This window comes from Onychomys torridus, chromosome 1 (genome assembly GCF_903995425.1).
Source record: "Onychomys torridus chromosome 1, mOncTor1.1, whole genome shotgun sequence".
NCBI classification, from domain to species: domain Eukaryota; kingdom Metazoa; phylum Chordata; class Mammalia; order Rodentia; family Cricetidae; genus Onychomys; species Onychomys torridus.
Genome location: NC_050443.1, coordinates 76,597,400 through 76,625,034, shown reverse-complemented (window position 1 = coordinate 76,625,034; position 27,635 = coordinate 76,597,400). Strand labels below are relative to the sequence as shown.

Here is a 27,635-nt window from a genome sequence, read left to right as displayed (position 1 = left end):
TCTCTCAAGACAGGGTTTCTCTGTGCAGTCTGGCTGTCCTGAACTCCCTTTGTAGATCAGGCTGGGCTCAAACTCACAGAGATCTGCCTTCCTCTGCCTCCTGAGTGCTGGAATTAAGGGCATGCACCACCACTGCCCAGCTTTTTTGGTGTTTTAAGACAAGATCTTTCTACATAGCCCTGTCTGTCCTGGAACTCAAATCTGTAGACCAGGCTGGCCTTAAACTCTCCCAGAGATCCACCTGTCCCTACCTCCTGAGTGCTGGGATTAAAGATGTGCACCACCACACCCAACCTTATGTTCCCCTTTTTGGGAAAGATAGCCCTTCATTAATTTTCTGACCTCTCAGTCCTCCAGGCACTCTGTAAAGGCTGCCTCCAGGCATACTGTAAAGGCTGTGGTTTGGCCAGCTTTATTTTCTCTCCTTATACTCAGAACTCAGGTAGGAAAGGGAATTAAGCAGGTCCCACTGGAGATCCCCGCACAGCCGAGCCTCTCTAGAACTAGACTTCATTTGTAAATGTTTGTTACTATAATTGGTTTTTTACTATTGTGTCCAATCTTTCTATCTATTTCCTACCTTTCTTTTCTGTGATATCTGAGAACTAATGCATTTCTAACCCTCCACAGCACTTAACATGTGATGGCATAATAACAAGTGCTCAGCAAACATTCAGGAATGAACTAGAAACAGAAACAACACCTGTAACCCTACCCTTTGGAAGGCAGAGGCAGATGTATCTCTATGAGTTTGAGGATAGCCTGGTCTACATAGCAAGTTCCACACCAGCTAACCAAATAACCTCTTCTACACTTTTGCAATTATTGTTAGTAACATCTTAAGACACCCCTGATTGTTCCTTTTATTATATTCTCTTGTACTATTTCTAGAGATTGAAAAAGTTTAAGAGATGATTAAAATAAGTAACTTCAAAATATTTCAAAGCACTGTAAGGATAAGGCTTTTTCTCCTCTTTTCTTTCACACAATCATTCAGACAACAGTATGTATGTATGTATGTATATACACACACATTACAGGAAGATCAAACCACCACAAATCTTTTTTGTTTGTTAGTTTTTAATTTTTGAGACAAGGTTTCTCTGTATAGCCCTGGCTGTCCTGGAACTCACTCTGTAGACCAGGCTGACCTTGAACTCACAGAAATCCACTTGCCTCTTCCTCCCAGCCTCCCATGTACTGGGATTAAGGGCATGCATTACCATCACCAGGCCATAAATCTTTTTTATTTTTATATATAGTTTTGGTTTGGTTTAGGTTTCGTTTCCATTTCAAAATTGTTTAAATTGTTTCCTGTGTATAGGGTGTTTTGAGTACATGTATGGCTGTGCACCACTTGCATGCAGTGACTGTAGAGGCCACAAGAGGGCATCAGATGCCCTAGGACTGGAGTAAAGGCAGTTGTGAGCCACCATGTGGGTGCTGGGAAGAGAAGCCAGATCCAATGGAGAATTGCAAGTCCTCTAAATGGCTGGCTGAGCTAGCTCTCCAGCCCCAACAAATCTTATTTAATACAAATGTTTCACAATCACACCTATCATCAGGTAGAATTAATCCTTTGTTCTACATCTCTACACTTACTGACAGAGCTGTGAACTACCACAATATCCACATGCCAAATGACCGAGTGTTCCTTGAAGACAATCGACAAATGTATGTTGACTTGATCTGAAATGAACTGCACACACATGGGGAAATGGCAAAACAGAACAGTGCATATCAAAAATGTGACCTATAGCCAGTGAACTAGCTCAGTGGGTTAAAGCACCTATTGCCAAGACTGACAACCCAAGTTCAATCCCCAGGCCCCACATGGTGGAAGACTCTCATGAGTTGTACTTTGTCCTCCACATATTCACCATGGCGCGCGCACACACATAAAAAATGTGATCTAGAACAAGACTCCACAGGCATTTTTAGCTTACATCTGCCAGGGAGCTGGGGACTGGCTGGGTAAGATTTCTATCATCTGTCTAAATATTGACATCAATATAGGTACATGTACATGTATCTTCCAACACCTTACTTAACCCACTGGTAATTTACTAATACTTTTTCTTTTCTTTTCTTGTTTGGATTTTTAAGACACGGTTTCTCTGTGTAGTCCTGACTTTCCTGAAATGCAATCTGTTAACAAGGGTAGCCCAGAGCTCAGAGATCCACCTACCTCTGCTGGGATTAAAGGTGTGTGCCGGGTTGGGGATTTAGCTCAGTGGTAGAGTGCTTGCCTAGCAAGCGCAAGGCCCTGGGTTCGATCCTCAGCTCCGGCAAAAAAGAAAAAAAAAAAAAAATGCTGGGCGATGGTGGCGCACGCCTGTAATCCCAGCACTTGGGAGGCAGAGGCAGGTGGATCTCTGTGAGTTCAAGGCCAGTCTGGCCTACAGAGTAAGTTCCAGGACAGCCAGGGCTACGTAAAAAAAAAACCGTCTTAAAAAAAGTTTGGAAAAGTTGAACCCAGTTTCTATTTAAAGGTGATAGGGAGGGCTATCCCCAGTCTACAATATCCCCCAAATAATGTATGTTGTACAGTTATCTTATGACGGGAAGTAAATGAGGTAAATGTCCTTACTTCCATATGGAGTCCCTGTCAGTAGGGTACTTGGTTAAGTTTTTTAGTAGCTCCACCAGTGCAAGATGAATCCCTTCTTTTGTTGAAACATTAGTACAGCATAAGAGTTCATGAAGAGCCTCTCTAATATCCCTGGAGGAATCCTTTTTCAGAAGAGAAAGAAAGAAAGGCAATAATTAACAACAGTAATTGCTAGCAAACTCAAGTTCCATTTATCATTCCCTTGGCCATAGCTACCTTTCCATATAGGGTGGGCACAGGAAAAAATATTTAGAAATTTACTAGCTAAAATTCCCGAGAAAGACCTCATTTTATTGATCTAAGAAGGGGCCTTGGCTCCTTCTATTCTTTCTCTCTCTTCCTGTGTTTATTTATTTGTTTGTCTATTAAGACAGGGTTTCATTCACTATGTAGTATTGGTTGGCCTAGAGCTCATTATGTACACCAGGTTAGCCTCAAATTACAGAGATCCGCCTGCCTAACCTCCTATGCGCTGAAATTAAAAGCATGCACCACTTCACCTGGATTCTTCATATAGTCCACGTTCACCTTGAACTATGTAGCTGAGGATGACCCTGAAGTCTTGATCTCCTGCCTCTACGTCCTAAGTCCTTAGATTACAGCCCTGACCACCATCCCCAGCCCTTTGCTCTTTAGCCTTCCTTTTCCTCCCTGTCTGAAACTTTTACCTCAGTGTTCAAGCTATGAGAGGCTTCCAACTATGAAAAAGAGCAGGCCATGCTGGATAGGATTTCACATACTTGCAGTCCCAGAGGTAGGATTATGACTTTGAGGGTAGCCTGAGCTATATAGTAAGACCCCCCCCCCCAACCCACAAAGGATAGGGGAACAGGCTAAAAAAGAAAGACCACTAGGATGTCTGAGTATTTTATAATCAAAAGGAACAAAACCGTAAAGGCCACATAGTATCATGTGTAAAACAGCATGGAAGTCTGCATGGCCAGAGCAAATCAACAAATGAATAGTAAGACTGCATGAGCTGGCCCATTCCCCTCCAGCACCATGTCCCAGCACACTAACAGTTATTTTTCTTCCTGACACACAACTCTCTTTGGTCTTTCAACTATGCCACATGCCTACTCACCACAGATCTACATCTACTACACTTCACACTGTGGACAATTCTTGCCAAACTAGTCCCTATTTCCTCCTCCTTTGAGTTCAACATTTGGTCCTTTTCCTGACTGCTGTATCCTCTAACTCCAAAGAACCAAATTCCCCTGATATACTCTGATGGCATCTCACTCATGGACTTATTTCATTTTATTGCTATGCCTTTGTATCACTATTTCTGACTCCCACTAAATAATAAGGTTCATGAGACCAGGATCATGGCTTTCACTCACTATTATAACTTTCCCTACAACAGTGCCTGGCACACAACAGACAGACATAGTCAAGACAATAGGGAAAAGTAAAGACCAAAGAGAGGGACTGAGGAGCTGACTCAGATCTGTCTGCCTCTACACATTGTCAAGTTAACCATCCAAAAGTGCTTCCCAAATGAGTAGATTTCCATTGCTGACAGCAGGAAGCTCTACTGATGTCTTAGAAAAACAATGTTCAAACTAGTAAGAAAACAATTTTAATTTATGTGTTTCTTAAGAACTATATAATTGCCAGTTATGTGGTTAACTTGTACAGATTTGTTTCAGGAAATATTTGCTAAGCATTCACTATGACTAAGTCACTAGATTGAACCTGAAAAGAACATAATAAAAGGCATCACCTAGCGACTCTACTTACAGAGGTAATGATCTCATCAGAGAGATAAAACAAACAGACAAACCTGCTAGACATGATAAAAGAAAAAAATAAATAAAGAGGAGACACACGGGACCGGTATTTAATATGCATCAAATGATTGACAGAATTTAACAATGTATCTGATATAAATTTCAAAAATGTTTTAAGAACAAGAAATGCTGAAAGAGAGGCAAGTCTCATGTCAACTTCCCTCCACAGTCACTTGCCCCCGCCTATCTACTTCTAAGAGCTCTGCTTTCTCACTATGTTTCATGAAGACTGAAATTCTTACTCTGTTTTACCTTAGCCTTGCCAGGAGCAGGTCTTTGCCTCAGTCTTCACAGGAATGGCTGCTCTGTCCTTTAAGTATCCTCTCCTTAGAAGCTTGACTAACCTGATGATGTATCATAAAATCTCCCACATGTCTAGACTGTTTATCTTCTGTATAAGATCTGTCACTACCTGAAACTGTTTACTTCTTTTAAGTCTATAATTATGCTCAAAGCGCATATGTTTCTGACACAACAATATTTTGAATCCATTGACAGTTCTTGATTAATAAACAACTTTTTCTAGGTAGGACAGTATCTCAGCATAGCCCCCCAAAGAAATTCCAGCTGGAAGGCTCAAAGCAAAGAAGTATAGTAACACAGTAAATGCAAGGGAGCCATGACCAGCACAGTGAAAGAATAGTTTATATGTCTAACTCCTTAGAAAATTCTGAGTCAAGGAGCTCATACACTGTAGAGATCAACAGAATCCCAATGAGTGAACAGTGGCAGTTTTGTAGGCAGAGGGGGAAACTACAGTAGTAAAGAAAGGCACAAAGACACAGAAATGATTACAGTATGAAATTTAAGGTCAGAAATGATGATACAGAAAACGAAAAGCCAGGCAAGATGACTCAAGTCTATAATCCCATCACTGAGGAGGCAGGAGGCTGTCCTTGGGTCTAAGGCCAGCCTCCAGTGAGTTCTAACCAGTCTGGGCTACAGAGCGAGGCACTGTCAAAAACAAACAAAAGGAACTAAAAAGGATAGAGACCACCTATGACAAACAATACACACAGCATGAATTTGCCTTCTTAGAATTACAAAGACAGGAAACCAAGCAGTGGTGGAGCATGCCTTTAATCTGAGATAGAGGCAGGTGGACCTCTGTGGGTTCTATAGAGGCCAGCCTGGTCTAAAGAGTGAGTTCCAGGATAGCCAAGGCTACACAGAGAAACCCTGTCTCAACAAAACAAAACAAATCAAAATAGGTGTGAACTCGGGAAAATTCTTAAAAGAAGTGCTGTGGAAGTAGGAGAATGATAATATTCTTTAAATGATAACACTCTTTAGAAAGCACCCTGGGGTTGGGGATTTAGCTCAGTGGTACAGCACTTGCCTAACAAGCACAAAAGGCCCTAGGTTCAATCCTCAGCTCCACCAAAAAAAAAAAAAAAAAAAAAAAAAAAGCACCTTGTTTTACAGAGAATACAGCAGAAGGGGCTAGAGATATAGCTCTGTAGTTAAGAATACTGGCTGAGAACCTGGGAACAACCTAGATGCCCGTCAACTGAAGAATGGATTAAGAAAATGTGGTACATATACACAATGGAGTACTACTCAGCAGAGAAAAATCAATGACAGCATGAAATTTGCAGGCAAATGGATGGAACTAGAAAATATCCTGAGTGAGGTAACCCAGACTCAGAAGGACAAATATGGTATGTACTCACTTATAAGTGGATACTAGATATAAAGCAAAGGACAATCAGACTGAAACCCACAGATCTAGGGAGGTTACCTAGCAGGGGGGACCCTAGGATGACTACGGCTTATAATAAGTTTTAGTTTTATCCAATCACTGGGCAAGCTTTAGTGAAACATTTCACTATTAGGATAAGAATTTGTACTGTATCAAGCTGATGAAAGAAAATGCTGGCCATACTTTCAGGAGGGGAGGCTAAAATCTTTTTAGGTTATGGATTAGCCTATAGAATAACATCTGCCATAAATCAAACACTGAAGGGGAAGATGAATAGGAATCTCACATACACAACTTAAGTAACACATAGCTCTCTAAACAGATTAAGATAGGTCTCTTCTGTATCCTAGAATCTAATCAATATTTATATGTATAATCCAGCTATCATTTGGCTTAAAAGGGCTTATTGGGAAATGTTATCATTTATACTATTTTCTACAGAGAAAATACTTTAATGTTTAAAATAAATAAGTTAATTTAAAAAAAAAAAGAATACTGGCTATTCTTTCAGAAGACCTGGGTTCAATTTTCAGCACCCATACAGCAGCTCACAACTGTCTGTAACTCCAGTTCCTGGGAATCCAACACCCTCACACAGACATACATGCAGGCAAAACACCAATGCACATAAAATAAAGATTAAATAAGTCATTTAAAAAAAGCTAATTCATCTTAAAAAAAAAAAAAAAGAATGCAGCAGGAATCTGAAATAATTATGCTAATTATAGTCAGAAGGTTTCTCCAGTCCCACCAGGCCCCCTGTAGTACTGTGGCCCGCTTATAACATAATCGCTCAGAAACTTATATTAATTATAACTGCTCAGCCATTAGCGCAGGCTTATTACTGACTAGCTCTTACACTTAAATTAACCCATAATTTTTATCTATGTTTGGCCACGTGGCTTGGTACCTTTTCTCAGTTCTGCCTTGTAATCTTGCCTCCTCTGTCTGTCTGGTGACCCCTGACTCTGCCCTTCCTCTTCCCAGAATTCTTCTCATCTGCTCACCCCATCTATACTTCCTGCCTGGCTACTGGCCAGTCAACATTTTATTTATCAACCAATCAGAGCAACACATATTCAAAGCATACAGAATGACATCCCACAGCACTTCTCCTTTTCTGTCTAATCAAAAAGGAAGATTTTAACTTTAACATAGTAAAATTATACATAACAAAACAGTTATCAAGCAAGAATTACAATTATAATACCTAGTCTATTTGTATTTGGCAAAATTAAAGAAAATATTTATGAGTCTAAAGTTTCATATCTAATTTATCTTTTTTTTTTTTTTTTTTTTGGAGCTGAGGATCAAATCCCGGGCCTTGCACTTGTTAGGCAAGCACTCTACCACTGAGCTAAATTCCCAACCCCTCTAATTTAGCTTTTATCATAACCAAGGAAAATTATAACTAGCTAGTCTTCAACTACATCAAAGACCCCAGGAGGATACAATATTACCTAAGTAAATAGGAAGTACATTGTATGCAACTTCTAAAAATCTAGAATGACAGAGACAGCTGCCTGCCTGGACAGTCACCCAAAGTTCCTCTGCAACGCTGGGGCATCCATCTTCAGCCTATAGGTCTAGTCCCTCGGTCATTTTTTCCCCTGTGTCCTGTAGAATGTCTGGCAGTCTCCTCTGCGAAGTAGGAACCTGAAGGACCACTCTGCCTTGTTTTGGCAAATTTGGTGGTCATTTTCCTATGGAACCTGTATGTCCAGTTTATATAACATATTATCAGTAGTCTAGGCAAGAGCAGTTTCTTGCCCAAATGGCTATTTTTGCCAAAAAGAAAATAAACTCCATATGGACTGTCTTCAACACCCATCTTTCTCTTGGAAGTAAGTTGATGCTGCTAGGAGCAGATGTGTTTCACTGTCCATAAAGTCTAAGTTTTTGAAACATTTTAAATGCCATATTCTGTAGGTCTCTGAAGTGTTTGAAGATTACCTACCTAATTGAAATATACCTTTATATACCTAAAAAACTTAACTAGCATGATTATAAGTTTGATTATCCTAGATGACTATTAATCTGTATTTAATTATATATTACAACTTCAAATGAGCTGCATAAACATAATACCTTAAACAAGAATAGGAATATACATACAGAATAACAAAATTAACTTTAAATTTGTATCAATAAAGTAAAATCCATAGCAATGTAAAACATTTAAACAAGATGCTGCTCTTTAAAAACAGATTCAAGCCAGGCGGTGGTGGTACACGCCTTTAATCCCAGCACTCGGGATGCAGAGTCAGGCGGATCCCTGTGAGTTCAAGGCCAGCCTGGTCTACCAAGTGAGTTCTAGGAAAGGCACAAAGCTACACAGAGAAACCCTGTCTTGAAAAAACAAAACAACAACAAAAAAACAAACAAAAACAGATTCAAGGGGTTGGGAATTTAGCTCAGTGGTGGAGCGCTTGCCTAGCAAGTGCAAGGCCCTGGGTTCAGTCCTCAGCTCCAGAAAAAAACAAAACAAAACAAAACAAACAAAAAAACAGATTCAATAAACTACTCTTTCATCCTATCATACCTATATCTTACATTTCTATATCATATCCCTCTTTCTTCTTTTAGAAAGAGATTGACTATGACCAATAACAATTTGCAATCAACAATCTAAATAAAGACAAACATCCATAATCCAATTTTCGGGAATGTTGGTGTAGTTTTCTAGGCTACTTCCTGCTGATTGAGGGCACTGGTAGTCTTATGGGGACACAAAGAAAATTTTAGGATTATGGTCAAGTCCTGACTGGAGTAGTCTGTGATGCTGTATTCTCTGAGCCAGTTGCCCTGAAGCTGTTCTGGATGTTGGATCATCTAGAGAACTCTCAGGAGGTGGCCACACAGCTTTATTATCAACCAATCAGAGCAACACATACTCACAACATACAGAAAAGACATCCCACAGCAGCTAATTGTAAGGTAACTTTCATGAATGAGGGGCTACATCCAGATCTCATTTGTTAACACCAAGAAACCAACTTCAGTATTTGCAAATAAGATCCAGACACGTCAAAATAATAACCCAAGAACAGGAGCTCTATAGCCTGGGGAGTCTTTGTATACCCAAAGCAACCACTTAATAGATTGTGTGACCTCAGACAAATTACTTTTTCTCTATAAAACTATAGGATGGAAAGAACTGACTTCTAAGACACTTTCCCGCTGCAGCAACTGAATGGAATAAAATCAAAGGCTAAAAAGAGTTCATCACAGTCTCTTGCCTTATCTCCAGGTACTTCTCTGCCCTCTCTCATGTCTTCAGTTATGTGCTACCACTGCAGTGAAGGTCTTTGAATTCCTGGGTGTTAGATTTTCTAACCTCTGGAACATTTCTAACCTTCAGAAACCACTCATACCATTTTCCTTCTGTCTAATCAATGGCACCACCTCGTGCTTAAAAATAAACACCTCCGATGCTTTCTTTCTTAAAGTGTCCTCCCTCACAGCATTTTTAAAAAAAAATTTTAAAAAAATTTTTAAAACTTTTATTTATTTATTTATTTTTGTCTCCTTGACTCAGCCAGCTCAAGTTAGATGTTCTTTTTATTTCCTTCCCTGGTCATAGCAATAACAAGCTTATCCAAATTCAACTTTGGGAGGAATATGGTAAAAGGGCAGAACTTTGCTGCCTCACTATACCTGGGTTAATGGGGGATGGCCTCCTAGGTATCTGATGAGGAAATGAATGACAGCTACAAATACTCACCTCTAACACAGCCAGGACAGTATCAAGCTGGTCTTCTCGGAGGGTGATATTGTTAGAGATTTTTCTCATGGTGTGTATGGACTGTAGACGCACTTCTTCAATTTCATCATTAAACATGTCAACTAAGAAATCAAGGCACTTTTCAGCAAAGGAGGGTGAAGACTGTGCCAGCATACAAAGAGCCTCCACAGCAGCAATGCGAACCTCTAAAAAATGAAAAACAAATTAAACTGAACATTATTTAAGAGCCATGAAAAAAAAAACAGGTTCCTTCTCACACACTTGTATTCTCTACTCTTCTCTCACTCTACAGATTCTCCCTGTAACACCTTCTTCCTGCCACCATCACAACAATGCACAATATGGGCTTTGTATCCCAAGAACTCTTATTCCATGTGCATGTGATCAAGTAACACATATGCCTAAGTGTATTGAATTTCCTGACAATGATATTACCTTATCTCAGTGTTCCAACTACATGAAAATATACTTAAATGTCAGACATTAAATAACTTATTACTGTTAAGGTTGAAATAAGCTAGCTATCATCATCTTAGAACAAAGAATTGGCAGAATGAATTTACTTGCCACAAAGTCAGTGAGGGAAGAGAAAACACTAGGACTCACACCTGTAATCCCAGGCTCGCATCATACTGTATGTAGTTAAGGGACATGTTCCTCCTATGAAGACAGGTCTCAGCACAAACTGTGTGGAGTGATCTTCACCACTTCATGCCTGCTAGAAAGTAATCTGCAAACCAAGCTAAAACCTCACCTCTCTAACTGAACTTTTCTAATGTCGAGAACAACAAAAAGAGAGAAGAAAGAAAGGAAGAAGGGAAGAAGAGGAGGAAAGTGGTTGGAGGAAGGGAGTTGAGAGGAGAGAAACAGGAAATGAGAAGATATTTCTCAAAGTAAAACACAACAGGGAAGAGAGGTACAGAAGGACACTGTAGAAAAACTTCAGGATTGTGATGCATATGTGGAACCAGAGGACTAATAATTGGACAGGTATGGCTATGCACACCTTCCTTCCCAGCACTGAGGAAGCACAGGCAGGAAGATCTCTGTGAGTTCAAGACTGGCCTGGTCCATATAGCAAGTTCCAGGCCAGGGCTATATAGTAAGGCTCCATTACATAGATAGATAGGCAGGTAGGCAAGTTGATAGATAGATAGATAATAGGTAGGTAGATAGATAGATAGATAGATAGATAGATAGATAGATAGATAGATAGACAGACAGACAGACAAGACAGATAGACAGACAGATAATATGACACAAAAATGTTCACAAAGACAAAAGGAAGATACAAGACTTTCTGGTCACAAACACCCGAATTTAAATCTTGCTGTCTGAGTAACTAAATTATTATTGTTAATATGACTTTTTATTTCTAAGTGCTTCCTGCAAATAGATCATGCATCATGCCAAGTACTTTATGTGTGCAGAATCTCATTTAATTTTTACAGCTCAGAAAGATGCTTATTATCATCCCCATTTTACAGAAATGCAGATATCTGAATTTAACCACTGCATCATACTGCTTGGCCCTTAGCCATTCCTTCCTAACAGGGTCTTTACGCAGTGACTAAAAGGCTAACTGAAAAGATGCACTTTGTAAATTCTGTGTGTGTGAGAGAGATACAATGAGGGCTGTGGCACATGTGTGGAGGTGAAAGAACAATTATGGAGTCAGATCTCTCCTTCCAGCTTTCATGTGGGTTCTGGAGATCGTGCTTAGGTCTCCTAACTTGTATGAGAAGCACCTTTACCCGCTGAGCCACATGGCAGGGACAGATGATGCATCTATCATCGCCTTCTTCTATACCTGACACAAAGCAGAGCATGTGGGTACTATTGGTAATACAAAGCCATACTTACCATACATCTCATCTTCCAACCCATGAACGAAGGCTCCACAAGCTCCTGACTCTATCAAGTTCACGGCACCCGTATCTATTTCTTCCTTGGGAGCATCATCTCCCCATTTCCGGCCGCTGGAAAACTCCCCTGAACTGTAAAGTTCCTTGGCACGCTCATGTGCAGTGCGTTTCCTCTGAAGAAGATGACAACAATTACTGCTTCCTAAGAACACGAAGGTGCACCTAAAACCAAGAGGATGTAGGCAACAAAACTGCTCTTGGAGACAACTCAACAGTTCAGAGTAGAGAAATGCAAATCCAACTTAAAACAAGACAAGAAATCCACAAGTCTATAATAGTTTATAGTAACCTAGATAAAGTGTTGACTGGACAGGCGGCTCTTCATACCATTAAACATAGAAAAGGAGAGCCAGAGAGGCAGACAAAAGCAGTGCCTCTTCAAACACTGTCTCCAGTGGAAAATATACCCACTCTAAAAACGTTTTCCAGTGTCATTAGCAAACACTGTCTAGTGCTGGGTGGTGTTGGCTCACACCTTTATTTTTTATTTTTTTACTTTTTGGTTTTTCAAGACAGGGTTTCTCTGTGTTGTTTGGTGCCTGTCCTGGAGCTCTCTCTGTAGCCCAGGCTGGCTCAAGTGCTCACCACCACCCGGCGGCTCACACCTTTAATCCCAGCACTAGGAAGGCAGAGGCAGGTAGATCTTGGTGAGTTTTAGGCCAGCCTGATTTACAGAGTGAGTTTCAGGACAGCCAGAGATGTTATACAGAGAAACCCTGTCTCGGAAAAACAAAACAACAAACACAACAACAAAAAAGAAAACATTGTCTCTCTATAGCAACAATTTTCTAGTTGAACAAAGCTGTACTCTCCAAATAACCTTCTAGTAGAGCACCACAGGAGAGCACACTGATGAGCAAAGGTGCTTCACAGGTACGGTTCTCATCATAAGTAAGTAACTGCCACTCTGCTTCACACCATAATTCTTAAACATCTGAGAAACGAGCCCATAATCCATGGATAATCATTTCAGAAACATCAATGAGTCAAAGTATCAGAGTCTATAAGAATGTGGGTCACATCCCACAATACAACCTTCACCTTGCAATGTGTCTTGGAAATCCTCAAATTACTCATCTCATCTCATTCACAAGCACTTCCTTCCTTACACTTCTACCCTGTGCACCAAAAACAGACTTAAATTCCAACTCAAATCAAGGAAAGCTATACAGCACTGTTTATGGCATGCCTACTCCAGAACCATTTTGAAAGATTTAGCTTATGGAGTAATTTAAAAAAAAAAGGGGGGGGGGGCTGGAGAGATGGCTCAGAGGTTAAAAGCACTGACTGCTCTTCTGGAGGTCCTGAGTTCAATTCCCAGCAACCACATGGTGGCTCACAACCATCTGTAATGAGATCTGGCACCCTCTTCGGTATACATCATAAATAAATAAATCTTAAAAAAAAAAAAAAAAAAAAAAGCTTTAAAAAAAAGGAAAGGGGGTTGGGGATTTAGCTCAGTGGAAGAGCTCTTGCTAGCAAGCACAAGGCCCTGGGTTCCATCCTCAGCTCAAAAAAAAAAAAAAAGGGGGGGGGGGAAGGGTCACTAAGGTCACAAGAATAATATCCTTCACATGATCTACAGTGGTAAAAAAATCAGAAGAATCTGAGCCTACCATGGTGCAAAGGCTAAAGAGAGACAGACCATGTATTTAACAAAGTATGTAACTGTTAAAGACATGAAGTATAAACTCGGCAATTAAAAAAAAAGGTTGTGATATAGTGGCGAATGTAAAAAGTAGGCTACAAAGTTATCTACATAACAATTCAGTGTTTAAAACACACATTTAAAAAGCTAGAGAAGCTGGGCGGTGGTGGCCTATGCCTTTAATCCTAGTACTCATGAGGCAAAGCCAGGTGAATCTCTGTGAGTTCGAGGCCAGACTGGTCTACAGAGCAAGATCCAGGACAAGCACCAAAAGTACACAGAGAAAACCTGTCTTAAAAAACAAATAAACAAAAAACCTAGTGAAGACACTAAAATTGTCAAAGTTACTGAGATTATATATAAGCAACCCATTTTTCCTTATATTTATAAACAATTCTATAATCTGTTATGAGTTTATAAATAAAAATTAAGGTACTGAAGCCGGGCAGTGGTGGCGCATGCCTGTAATCCCAGCACTCGGGAGGCAGAGGCAGGCAGATCTCGAGGAGGCGGCAGAGTTCAAGGCCAGCCTGGGCTACAGAGCTAGTCCAGGACAGACTCCAAAGCTACAGAGAAACCCTGTCTTGAAAAACAAAACAAAACAAAACAAATTAAGGTACTGACAGTGAATGCACATACTACTTTAGGTCATATTTCATCTAGCCGACCTTGTTAAGAAGCACCACCACAGTTAATGCCTAAGGCACTCCACAGAGGCATTTGGTTACTGTCCAGAGAAAGGATTCACTCATTTAATCACCCTTCTCTGGGAACTGTTGCTAAAAAGAAGCCCCACCATGTCACACATCACACAAAATAAGATCAGACCTCCATAGTTTCTAAGGAACAGAAAGTAAATCCTACCTCTTTTTTGTTTAACACAACCTTTGCAAAATATTTTATTACAGATGAAGTCCATGATGTAGCTTGTAATTTGGTTCACATTACTATGATTTTGAATTAATATGTAATCTAGTAACCTAAATTAATGTAACATATACATGGACTGCTACATTAAATCAACACAGCTCACCATGTATCTACACTGATATTGGTTATAGGAACCCAGTTTAAACAAAGAATTCAGGTTACCCTCAAATCTGACATTAGCTTCTTGTCAAGAGTCTGCTCCAAGAAATGAGAACTGACTTGCTCCATGGAGCCCTGTAAAAAGAAAGAATCCAAAGCATATTCCAAACATCATCTTAACATTCAGAGTTTACAAGTAAATGCATAAAGGTAACATTATTCTTGATAGCTAAGATAGGGTCTAAATCATCAGGAATAGACTGTTAAAATAAAAATATGGACAACAGTAATAGAAGCTACCTCTGAGGTAGAAATTACTCTGTTCCATATACTGTTCTGAGAGCTTTGTACATAGCTCAACCCGTTTAATCCTCAGTAGTATGCTACGAAGTAAATACCATCATTAGTCCTATTTTATGCAAGGGGGAGGGGCATACAAATACTAAGTAACATAGTCACAAATTCCAGAGCTGAAATATAAACACAGGTTCCAGAAACCCTTTGTTTTAGCCATCCTTCCTCATCATATCTTTTCCCATTCCTTCTTTGTTTCCTTCCCTTTTTTTGTGGGGGGGTGGGGGGGTCAAGGTCTCATATCGCCCTGGCTGGAACTCACTATCTAGCTGAAGCTGGTCTTGAACTCCTGATGTTCATTGTTTCTACCTCCCAGCAGGCCTAACTTCCATCCCTTCGTACTCTATTCTTTCTATACACTTATTTATCCACTCATGTATTTTTAAAAATATTTTTAAATTTTATTTTATATGCACGGATGTTTGGCCTGTGGAAGGTCAGAAGAGGACGTCCTCTGGAACTAGAGATGCAGATAGTTGTGAGTCACCATGTGGGTGCCGGGAGTCAAACCTGGGTCCTTTGAAACAGCAGTAAGTGCTTTTTAACCACTGAGCCATGTCCCTACCCCAATAATGTCCATTTTTAATGTGAAAAATGGAAGCTGAGATGAGCTAGTTTGCCTATTAAACATCTTCAGATAAGATAATATACCTCCTCAACTGCATAACTTCCACTATCCAACTTAAACTGCAACCTGAGAAAGCCCTTTCCCTGGAGAGCTTTATAAAGTGTCTCTGAAACCAGATAATTAACAGTGTCAAACATGCCTCCACAGCAAAAACTGCTTTCAAAATTTTTATTTTCTTATAATTGTGTATATGTGTAACGTATGTGTATGCATAAACACCACAATGTCCATGTGGTAGTCAGGACACATCAGGAAGTCAGTTCTCTCTCCCCCATTACATGGGTTCTGAGAATCAAACTCAGGTCATTGGGCTTGTAAGACAAGCACTTTTACCCACTGAGCCATTTCTGGCCTGTATACTTACTTATTCTTCTTTCTAGCTTTAATGCTTCTAGCTTCTATCTAATTAGGAGACTAAAAGACAGCAAAACACCAACCAAGATGGACATCAGATGTAAAGCTGTCACTAACTAACTAGGACATCAGCATTTGCCTCAAGGAACACCAGTGCTTGGTACACTTATAAGCACAGAAGCATACAGCAAAGAGTGTAAAAAAGGCCGGGCGGTGGTGGTGCACGCCTGTAATCCCAGCACTCGGGAGGCAGAGCCAGGCAGATCTCTGTGAGTTCGAGCCCAGCCTGGGCTACAGAGCGAGATCCTGGAAAAGGCACAAAGATACACAGAGAAACCCTGTCTCGAAAAACCAAAAAAAAAAAAAAAAAAAAAAAAGTCTAAAAAAGTTACAACCTCTAAGATCAAAGACTTAAATGTAGTTTGATCCTTACTAGGTAAGAAAAATTCAACATACTCTGAAGAAGCCTCCACACACACACACAAAAAAAACACATCCCAGACAGACCTAAGCTCAAAGCAGTAACTATCTGTTGTATGAATTTGCTTACTTGGCGGGACTTAAAAAAAAAAAAAAAAAAAAAACCTCTTTGAGGAGTTATGAATAATAACAACAACAAAAGAAACCTCTTTGAGGAGTTACAAATAATAATAACAACCCAATCTCTTTCAAATGGTCTTCAATTTTCCAATACCACCTACATGTGGAATTTGTTTGTTTTGTTACAATGAGGAATGGAAAACTTGCACTTTTTGCCCAGCACAGACAAATTGAACACCTTCTCATTTCATTTTAAATTCTTAAGGAACTTGATTTCTCCTTTTTCCTTGAGTTTTATCCTATCACACACCTCTCACCCACTACTGTACTACTCTTTACCTCCTTGTCTTCTTTCCCTACTACTCTAGACAGTTCTTCACACCTATCCCCTAACTCAGCAAACTATCCACCTTCCTGAGCCATTTCCACAGCCCTGCTTTAATAACTTTAAATCTACACAGCTCCAAATTACATAATTATTTGTATTAAAGAGTGATTAATAATCCAATCTTACTAATAACACTGGTAATTACAAATGCTACTAGTTACAACATTTCTAGCCAACTAGGCTTTTTAGTCATATGTATGAGAGTATATATATATATATATATATATATATATATATATATATACACACACACACATATTTACATATAGTTATGCCTCTTTCTTATATAGAAACATACACTTTCATGTATTTATTTATTTGTTTGTTTGTTTGTTTTTGAGACAGGGTTCCTCTATGTAGCTCTGGCTGTCCTAGAACTCACTCTGTAGATCAGGCTGGCCTCAAACTCACAGAGATCCACCTGCCTCTGCCTCCCAAGTGCTGAGATTAAAGGTGTGCACCACCACCGCCCAGCTAGAAACACACATAATATATGCATACATATACACGTACACTCATAGGTATACTTTCTGTGGGCAATCTTTAATCTTTTTAAATTCTCAACTTGGTATTACATTTATCATTTTACAGACAAGAAAACAAAAATTTATGGGCTAATGAGATGGCTCACTGGGTAAGGTCATTTGCTACCAAGCCTGAAACCCTTACTTCAATCCCTGGCTCCCACATGATAAAAGACACTGAGTGCTGTTGAATTTGAGTGGTAAAGGTTTAACTACCTTTTCTTTTCATGCATGTTTGTTCACTGACACACACCCCCTCCCGCCCCGCTTTTGTGCACAGAAGTAAGCATGATAGTATTACACTCCAGATTTAAGAGTTTGGACTGATGTCTGCCTTTAGTAACCATTTATATTCAAGTTAGTCCTATTTGCAAATAAACATAGTAATGAAGCATATAACCTAAAGGGGGGGGCAAGCTATTGAAGAAATCATGGGGTTTCTAAAATATGACATATCTGACCCTATCTACAATTTCTCAAAATGTTTATAGAAACAAGCACTGTTTTCATTAAAGAAAGCGTAACTCACCAATAGCTTTGCTGCTTGAACACGAACTACCCAGGAGCCATCACTGACCATGTGGCAAATTTTCCCAAATGCATCATCAACCAAACGAATTTCTTCATTAGAAGACGGTATTGGGACAATACTAAATAAAAAGAAATGGGGAGAAACCACATATGACAAAGCATGAGCCTGAGCCTACCTACAGGTTTGGTACTCCGAGGAAGATCAATGAAAACAGTGAACCCTAGACTGAAAGGTACTTCAGCACAACCTATCACTCAGGGAAAATTGTTCAGTGACTTCTAGCCGCAAACTTTCAGTGTATTAGTTCAAAGATTTATGAAGAAGCCAAGAATTTGGGGGTGGAAAGATTTATAGCTCAGAGGTAGGTAGAGTGCATGCTGACCCTCATTCAATCCCTAGCACCTTTACAAAACAGACCTCTATGTCTGAGTCTGAAAAAAGCAAGTTCCAGACAAGTGTGTGTAAGTTCCAGAAACTATAAATAAAGCTCATTCCTATAGGTTTATCAGTCCATTCCACAACCTACCTTTTCCTATAGAAAACACCCTCCTATTAAACAGAATACACTTTCTAAATCTCCATCTCAAGGAATCATTGTGAATCAATAATTGAAGTGCTATGAAAATATTTTTAGGCAGAGCCAGTAGATGGCTGGGAAAGTAAGGTGCTTCTGCCAAGCCTGCCGGCCTGAGCCTTATCCCCAGAATGGACATGGTGGAAGGAGAAATGACTCCTGCACTGCATCCTCTGCTCGCCATATGCATGTGACACAGACCCACAAGCATACACACCTGGTAGCTTCTATATATAACATTTGGCCTAAACCAAAGTACACTAAACTTCTTATTCTCATTCTCTATCTAGATCTATCTCAAAAAAAAAAAAAGGTAATTTAGAGACACAGTTCAGTTTCTTCAATTGCAGAGGACGACACTGGGACCCAAAAGAGTTAGTTATCTTTCCCAAAGCACACAGTTCACAGCAGCCTGATAATCAAAGCTGTAGCCTCCCCCCGCCATTTCACACCGTTCCACAAATCTCAACACTTTTTTCTATAGATGACTTTTGTGCGGTGGAAGGAGAAAGAAATGGCAGAGCAGTGAGCAAAGGTCGACGCCCAGTACTCACCTCTCAGGATAGAGCTGACTGACAACCCAGATGAGCTGGACTGCAGCGCTGCGCACCTGCTCGTAGTCGTCAGAGAGCAATTTACAGGCCTGCAAAGAAGGATTGCACAGCTGTCAATCTCTGCTCTCAAAGACCATGTTCAAATCCTTCCAAAGTGAAGACAGGACGACAGAAGGATGCCAATCAAAATACTCCAGACTGCTTTTCATTTCTTAAACCTTTGCCCAACAAAGAAATGTTGGCATTTGTATGCTTCTCAGGCTGTATTCTAACTATGTAACATCATACCCCATATGAAAAGCAGACCCACAAAGAGTGACAGATATCCAGAATAATATCAAACCTAGTAAAGTCTACTCAGAGTACTCAAAGCCCACAGTACTACAAAGGTATTTATATATCAGTCCCAGAGACATGGCTAATTATAATTCCCACCAAGAGATAAAACTATTCATGGTAAGCTAACAAAACCTGATCTGAGGGCGGATTTAGACTGCTTATCCCAAGACTCACTCAATCACCCTCCAGTAGAAACACCATCTCCTAAGGCATTTGATTAAGCTGTCAAACAGCCTTTCCATAACTCCAATGTTCTGTTTTAATCCAATACTAAATTCATTTGCCATCTTCTCATATGATCTGTGGTCTTGGTCACCCTCCAGAACATCCTAGTTTACCGAATTGCTCAAGGTATGGCTCAGCCACAGAGAGGGAAGGAAGACTATAACTTGCCCTAAGTAATTACTGCTTTCAGTACTAGGGCTCCACTGAGTTACACCCCAGTCCACTTTCTTTACTTCCAATCATACTTTCTTCATGTATTTAGCACTCATGTACACTGAGCTCCACAAATCTTATTACAATTCTTTTCACATGCATTAGTACTACTGAATTACATATATACCCCACATTGTGCTCAAAAGTGTATGTTTTAGATATGGCTTCACATCCATCCCAATAAACATGGCCACTGATTGATAGCTAAAGTCTCCAAGAGTTCTAATCCTGAGAAGCACTGCTTCACGAACCTCCTCCCCTTCCAGAAAGTAATCGTTGTAAGGTACCTGGTTATAAACGGTTTGGTGTAATTTCAGTCCTCTTTCATGGAGCTGCAACTAGATTATAAAATAATGGTAAGAAAGGAAAAGAAGGTCAGGTTTGCAGCTCACTGGTACAATACTTGACTAGCGTTTACAAAGCCCTGGGTCCAGTTCCGGGTCCAGGAAGAAAGAAGCCCAAGGAACAAACAGTTACCACAACTTCCCCTGAAGAACACCTCCCTCATAGCTCCCATTTCCATTTCTGAAGGGCCATCTATAGTATGCCTACTATACATAAAACTGAGTCACACTCTTTCCTGCTGGAACCAGTATACCTGAAGGAGGGATCTAACTTGGCATTGTAACAGACACAGATTGTATCTTCCTTGTTTCAGAGATAAAGATGAAGGGTCCCAAAGAACCCCAAAGAAAAGCATACTTGTCTTACAGGAACTTGTGTTTTCAGTTCTATGAGGCCACCACCAAGACAGTTTGCACTAGGGGATTTCAGAATATATCTAAAGCAGCACACACCATAATCATAAGAGATGAGCCAGGTGTGAGGCTAAAGCAAGAGGACTGCCCCAAGTTAAAGGTCAGTTATGGATACATAGTCAGACCCTATATCAAGAAAGAGAGAAGGAAGGAAGGAAGGAAAAAAGGAAGGGAGAAAAGAAAAAAAAAGCCAGGCTGTCGTGGTGGCAGTGGTGGTGGTGCACACCTTTAATCCCAGCACTCAGGAGGCAGAGGCAGGTGAATCTCTACACAGAGAAACTCTTTCTCGGAGGGGGAAAAAAACCAAACACACACAAAAACAAAAAGAAACCATCCCCAGATATTTCTTTATTTTGTTTACCATGGCTTTTATAGCTGCTGTCCTGACACGTGGGTCTTGGTCACTAAAGTGATCCCCGATGATCTTCTGGACATCTCTAGCAGTTAAACCTTCAGCAGCATCTTTCGTGACACTCTTCTCCAAAGAGCCAAGATTGCCAAGTAACTGCAGGCACTTATTTCTTACACCATGGGATGTATCTGTCAGGTGCTAGACAAAGGAGAGAACGAGCATGAATAAGACATCTTGAAAAATAAACAAAAAAGTGGGGAAAAAGCACTCCATCGACCCTAGGGACCACCGCCACCCAGCATTCTCATTCTCAGTGGTCTGTACAGCATCACACTGCAAGGATTCACCTCCTTCTAAAACACGGTTTTGTCATTAAATTGTTGTATTTATTATTTGCGCGTGTTTGGGGATGGGAGGGACATGGGGGGGGCAGAGTGCATATGTGGATGCGAGAGGATAACTCTGTGAAGTTGGTCCTCTCTTTCCACTTTATGTAGGTTTCAGGGAGAACTCAGGTTGTCAGGTTTTCATGTCAAGCATTTTTTACCCAAAACTATGTCTTTAGAAAACTAGAAGTTTTCTTGTCTCCTCCTCCCTGCATCTTTACATCTCCAACAGCCAGCACCTCGCCTTGAACATAACGGCTACTTTAAAATCTGTCTCCACATTTTACTTACTAGCCATTTTTTTTGAGACAGGGTCTCATTATGAAAAGACATGGCCAATCTGGAACTGCTCTGTAGACCAGGCTGGCCTCGAACTCACAGATCTGCTGGCCTCTGCCTCCCAGGTGCAGGGATTAAAGGAGTACACCACAATGTCCAGCTCTACTATCAAATTTGAATACAAATAAAAATGTAAACTCTTGGGGGATGGAGAGATAGCTAAAGCACTGGCTGCTCTTCCAGAGGACCCAGGTTCAATTCTCAGCACCCATATGGTGCCGCACAGCCACCTGGCATACATAAGACACTCAGACATACATGCAGACAAAACACTCCCATACATAAAATAAATAAGTAAAAATTTAAAAACTAACCAGGAGACAATAGAATTATTTAAGAAAATGTAAATTTAAGAACTTTCCTAAATTTATTTTTATTTGTGTACGTGTAGTGGGTAGCCATCCCAGCATTGGCCTGAAAGTTCCAACCCCCATTGAGGCTTTGGTAATGGTCACGCCCACAAGGCGGGGCTGAGGGAGGTAGCTGAAGACCCAGGATTGAGAGGAGAGGTCTCTCTTGGTTCCAGAACCCTGGACACTGGAGGTAGACTGAGCAGAGTTCTTCAGAGAACACCGCTGGACTGCGCTATACTTTTGCCAGACCCTACAACCTATCCCTTCATTTGTAAGTTACCCCACAAAATAAACCTCCCTTTTAACTACGTGGAGTGGCCTTAATAATTTCACCAATATGTACGTGCACACACATGTGTGCACACGTGAGTGAGGGTGCTCAAAGAGTCCAGAAGAAAGTGTCAGATCCCCTAGGGTTGAAGTCATGTGTGGCCTTTGGCTGCCCAACACTGGCATCAGGAATCAAACTCCCGTCCTTCACAAGAGTAGTATGCACTCCTAACTGCTTAGCCATCTCTCCAAACCCAATTAAAAACTTATTTTGTTTTGTTTTTCAAGACAGGATTTCTCTGTGTAGTTTTGGTGCCTGTCCTAGATCTCGCTCTGTAGATCAGGCTGGCCTCAAACTCACAGAGATCCGCCTGCCTCTGCCTCCCAAGTACTGGGATTAAGGCGTGCGCCACGGCCACCCCAGCTCAATTTCAGAGAGAAATATGGAGAAAAAAAAGCCTTAAATTTAGAGCCCAGTAAACTCTCACAAATTGAATACATACACGAGTTAAGAACTAGACAAAGAAATGGAACTATATGTCCAGGCATGGTAGGGCACATCTTTAATCTCTGGAGGCAGAGACAGGCAGGTCTCTCTAGATTTGAGGCCAGCCTGGTCTTACACAGCGAGTTCTAGGCCAGCAGGACTACAAAGTGAGACCCTGTAGAAGAACTTGGGATATCTTGTACCAGAAAGTAAAGATGATACTGTCTTTGATGGTGCCGTTTGTCTTCTTGTATTTATTCCAGACAGGGTTTCTCTGCAGCTTTGGAGCCTGTCCTGGACTAGCTCTGTAGACCAGGCTGGCCTCGAACTCAGAGATCCACCTGCCTCTGCCTCCTGAGTGCTGGAATTACAGGCGTGCGCCACCACCGCCCGGCCAAAAGGACAACTTTTAAAGTCAGTTCTTTCCCTTTACTATGGGCTCTGAGGATTGAACTCAAGTTACCAGGTTACAAAATAAGCACTCTTACCCAATGAGCCATCTCCCTGGGCTAAAGATACTGTTAATATTTACATGACACCAAACAAGAACAATAAAAACATAGACTGTAAGGCTTTCCACAAGGCAAATGATTCAATGGCATTTAAAGAAAAAAAAAAAAAAGCAGTCTTAGAGACTGAAAGAAATTCAAGACTGTCCACATGTAGTATGTGGGTCTTTTGGATCCTAATCTAAAACAAAAATGAAAATACCAACAAGGGTATATTTAGTACAATTAATACAATATTAATACAAATGGATACTATATTAAGGAGTTACTGCTTACAGCTGTACCCTGAATATTCTTTAATATATTTATCATTTAGAGATATTTATTGAAGTACTTGTGAAAATACAACATGATGTCAAGAGATTCACATTAAAATACTATAGCACACAACAAAAAATGAGAAGGGAATGGATGAAAAAGATTACAAAATTAATTATGGAATATATAGTCAAAATTACAAAGAACCTGGCTTTGGCAGCATATGCTCGTAATCATAGCACTCAGAGCTGACAGGAAGATTGCATAAAGGAGACACAGGCTCAACAACATATAAAATCCAGGTTAGCAGGGACACAAGGCAAAACAGCCTTTACAAAACCGCAGCTCTGACAGCTGGCGGTGTAGTCTGGTCAAGTTCTGGCTCTCAGACTGTAGGCCTCTCACTTGTCTTCCTCACAGGCTGTCAAAAAGCTCAGTTTAGAAAGAAAATATATTAAAAATAACTATACTCCTTAAACCATAGTATTCACATAGCTAAAACAGTAAGGAAGATAAAAGGTTACACACAGTTTCAAGACGTAACAGCCACACATACAACTGCCAAAACAGGTTACCGATCTCCTTCAAGTCCAAAATGTCCACATTTGTTTCCTATGTGTGAAATTACTGATTTGAAATACGCACTACTAGTTTCCCTTCACCTTCCTTCTTGTCCCCTGCCCCTGTCCCATGTCGCTGTCATTCTGTTTCCCTCTCTCTCTGGTGTGGGAACAGTCTCTCAAGGATTCTCAGAAATCATCTACTCCTCTCCTCAGCAAAGCCCAGTTTCATAAGTAAAGAAGAACTGGGTTAGGGCTGGGGTTGTAGCTCAGTGGCAGAATACTTGGCTAGCTTTACATGGGCTCTGGGTACAATCCCTGCCAACACTGTAACCAACCAAGCAATAATTAATTAAATAGAATGGTACAGCTAAACGACCATGACAGTTAGTATTGACTAGCAATTTGGCAGGATCTAGAACCAATAGGAGACAAATCTCCAGACACTATGATTCTCTACTAGAGGGAATCAGGGCTTCTTTTGGAGAGAAGCTGCTACCAGGGCTAGAGCAGACAAAGCACAGGATGTATGTAGAATATCTTACTCTATCAATTCCCAAATGAACTATTAAAGAACAGTACTGAGAAGTCAAAAAGACACACACACAAGCTTGAAGAGGTGCCTACTTAGTCAAATTGGAGAAATAACAGTAAGAGATTACACTCCACAGAGTAGAAACAATAAATTCAAAACTGATATAAACTGAAACTTTAGCATCAGAATACATAATTTCAAAGTATCTCTCCACGAAATACTAATTTCAAAGGGAAAAAGAATATAGTGAAGAAAGTGAGCAGATACCATTGAACCAATGAACAGTAAACATTATCAGTACTGAGTAACTCAAAATAATGTATCCCTAATACTATGCAGTGGTAACTGCTCCAGGGCTATGACAGTTTTGTCAAAGACAAGGCAGTTTTAATACAATCAAGAGAAGTCATCAGGCAAATACAAATTCAAGAATGTTCTACAAAGAAATGGTCCCTAAATTATCAAAATTTCAAAGTTATAAAATCAAGGAAATACTCAGGAATTATTTCAAGTTCAGGACAACTATTAACATATGACAGTTAAAGTTATTCTGAACCTATCCTTTTGCTTTCTTTCTTTTTCTTTTTTGAGACAGGGTTTCTCTGTGTAGCCTTAGCTGTCCTGGAACTTGCTCTGTAGACCAGGCTGGCCTCGAACTCAAGAGATCCTCCTGCCTTTGCCTCCTGAGTGCTGGGACTAAAGGCATGTGCCACCACATCCAGCTCAATCTTTTTTCTAAGAGCCATTATGGAGGACAATCCCAGTGCCTGGAGGTTACATGTTAGCAATACACCACGTTAGTGCTGATTCTGATGGTACTATTGAGTATCTTTACAAGTATTCTAGATCAATGAAGCATCATGTTGACAGCTTACTTTCAAATGGCTCAAGGGGAAAAAAAATCCTTTATGACTATATTTGCAATCATTCTGTAAATCTGAGGTTTTATTTTGTTTTGTTTTGCAATGTTGGAAATCAATGTGAGGGCATAGTGCATGGTAGGCAAGCTACATCCCTGACCCAAACTTGGAGTTTAAAAAAAAAATGAGGGGCTGGAGAGATGGTCAGTGGTTAAGAGCACTGAGGTTAAAAGCACTGAATATTCTTCCAGAGGTCCTGAGTTCAATTCCCAGCACCCACATGGTGGCTCACAACCACCTGTAATGAGATCTGGTGCCCTCTTCTGGCCTTCAGGGACACATGCAGGCAGAATACTGTATACATAATAAATAAATAAATCTTTAAAAAAGTTTTTTTTTTTTAAATGAACACATTGTTTCATAAATATGATGTATTACCTGATTGATACACAGAGTAAGTGTTTAGAATACTTAACTTTTGTTTCAATCCCATAGGTTAACATGGGCAAGCTTTCATGAGAAAGCTCCTCTTCAAGAACCTGGGCTCTCGGCATGGGGGTCCTCTTTGTAAAAACGGCTCACTCAAGGCTTGACTGTGAGACTCACTAGTAGAAGTCTTGCCTACCATGCCTGAAGCCTTGGATTCAAATCTCAGCACAGAAAAAAAAAATCCAGAGATATTCCATCAAGCATTTTACTTCAGTTCATTCTTTGCCTGTATATTATCTAAGAAAAGAAAAATGTGAGGGCTGGTGAGATGGGTTAGCAGGTTAAAGGTGCTTGCTTGCCTGGCAAACTGAGTTCAATCCGTGGAATCCACATAATGTGGGAGGAGAGAACCAACTCACAAAGTTGTCATCTTGACCTCTGTACACACCCTAACACACACAGAGTAGCAATAGTTTTTAAAATATTAAACCCTACTCTTACGTCTCCACAATGCCTCACATGTAAGTGCCAAAAATATGCATGAAAAAGCCTGGCGGTGGTGGCGCACGCCTTTAATCCCAGCACTCGGGAGGCAGAGCCAGGCAGATCTCTGTGAGTTTGAGGCCAGCCTGGGCTACCAAGTGAGTTCCAGGAAAGGCGCAAAGCTACACAGAGAAACCCTGTCTCAAAAAACAAAAACAAAAAAACCAACCAACCAACCAAACAAACAAACAAACAAAAAATGATACTGGAACAGAAAAATAAAACCCAGAAATGAGGCAGACAATGACTGTTACTAGTTTTTAAAGTGACTTACTTATATTTAGTATGGAAGCATCATTTTTCCTAACCAAACTGCTAACTGAATCAGCCCCTGAAAGGTCTGTCAAACTGTTACACATACTTCATTAGATTTCCAAACGAACTAAAACCTTCTAGCCTCTATTAAGGTAACTAGGCAACAATGACACATAACCAACCTATTACTCAATCTTAGCACACTGAATCATTGCCTTCAGGCAACAAATACAATGTTATGATATCCTTCCCCTACAGGTCACGTCTTACATCATAGCCACCATCATTACAAACTGCCAACTGGAGCTGGGACAATGGTTCAGTGAGTAGACCGATTGTTCCACAAGCATGAAGACCTGAGTTCCAATCCTCCTGGTAGTGGCATCCCAGTGGACCTTCAACCCCAGTGCAGTAGGGGCAGAGACAGGTGGGTCCTAGGGGCTCACAGGCCAAAAGAGACAACTCCAAGTAAAAGACCTTGTCTCAAAGATAAAGTAGAGAGCAACAAAGCAAGGGTACCTGACATTGACCTCTTACTTACACGTGCACACAAAGGCAAATGCACCTCCTCAACTACATACAAATTTTTTAAAAGAGAACCAGGGGCCAATTGTCTGCTATACGCTTTGTCAGGCCAAAGTGCCATCATTTTTTACACTGACAGAGTGAGCAACCAAATCACATCTTAGTAACAGTAGTAGTCAATGTCAAAAATAAAAACAGGTTGGATGTGGTGTTACATGATTTAATCTCAATACTTAGGAGGCATAGACAAGTGACACTCAGTGAGTCTGAGGCCAACCTGGTCTATAGAGCAAGTTCCAGGACAGTCTGGTCAGGTCAGGAAAAATACACAAATAAATAAACTAAATCAATCAATTTAAGACTACTTTCTAAATAATTCTCAAAATCTACTCACATCTTCCATCTTTCCACTGCTTTAATCCAGGCACCAGGATTTCTCATAAGAACCATTACAGTAGGACCAGAAAGTTGGCTTGGTGAGTAGAGGCTGGAGCAGGTTCAATGGCAATCTCAAAACACACAAGGTGAAAGGAGA

The 27,635-nt window shown here is 40.4% G+C and overlaps 1 protein-coding gene across 1 annotated transcript in view; it reads right to left on the bottom strand.

Moving 5' to 3' along the window:
- Ints4 (integrator complex subunit 4) overlaps window positions 1-27,635 on the bottom strand; it is a 73,262-nt gene that overhangs the window by 32,617 nt on the left and 13,010 nt on the right. The window contains exons 5-12 of the mRNA XM_036187313.1: window positions 20,801-20,989; window positions 19,969-20,019; window positions 18,905-18,993; window positions 17,774-17,894; window positions 14,520-14,591; window positions 11,718-11,892; window positions 9,834-10,039; window positions 2,591-2,733 (exon numbers count right to left, since the gene is read on the bottom strand). Coding sequence (XP_036043206.1) covers window positions 2,591-2,733; window positions 9,834-10,039; window positions 11,718-11,892; window positions 14,520-14,591; window positions 17,774-17,894; window positions 18,905-18,993; window positions 19,969-20,019; window positions 20,801-20,989 — 1,046 coding nt within the window. The remainder of the gene's footprint in view (window positions 1-2,590; window positions 2,734-9,833; window positions 10,040-11,717; window positions 11,893-14,519; window positions 14,592-17,773; window positions 17,895-18,904; window positions 18,994-19,968; window positions 20,020-20,800; window positions 20,990-27,635) is intronic.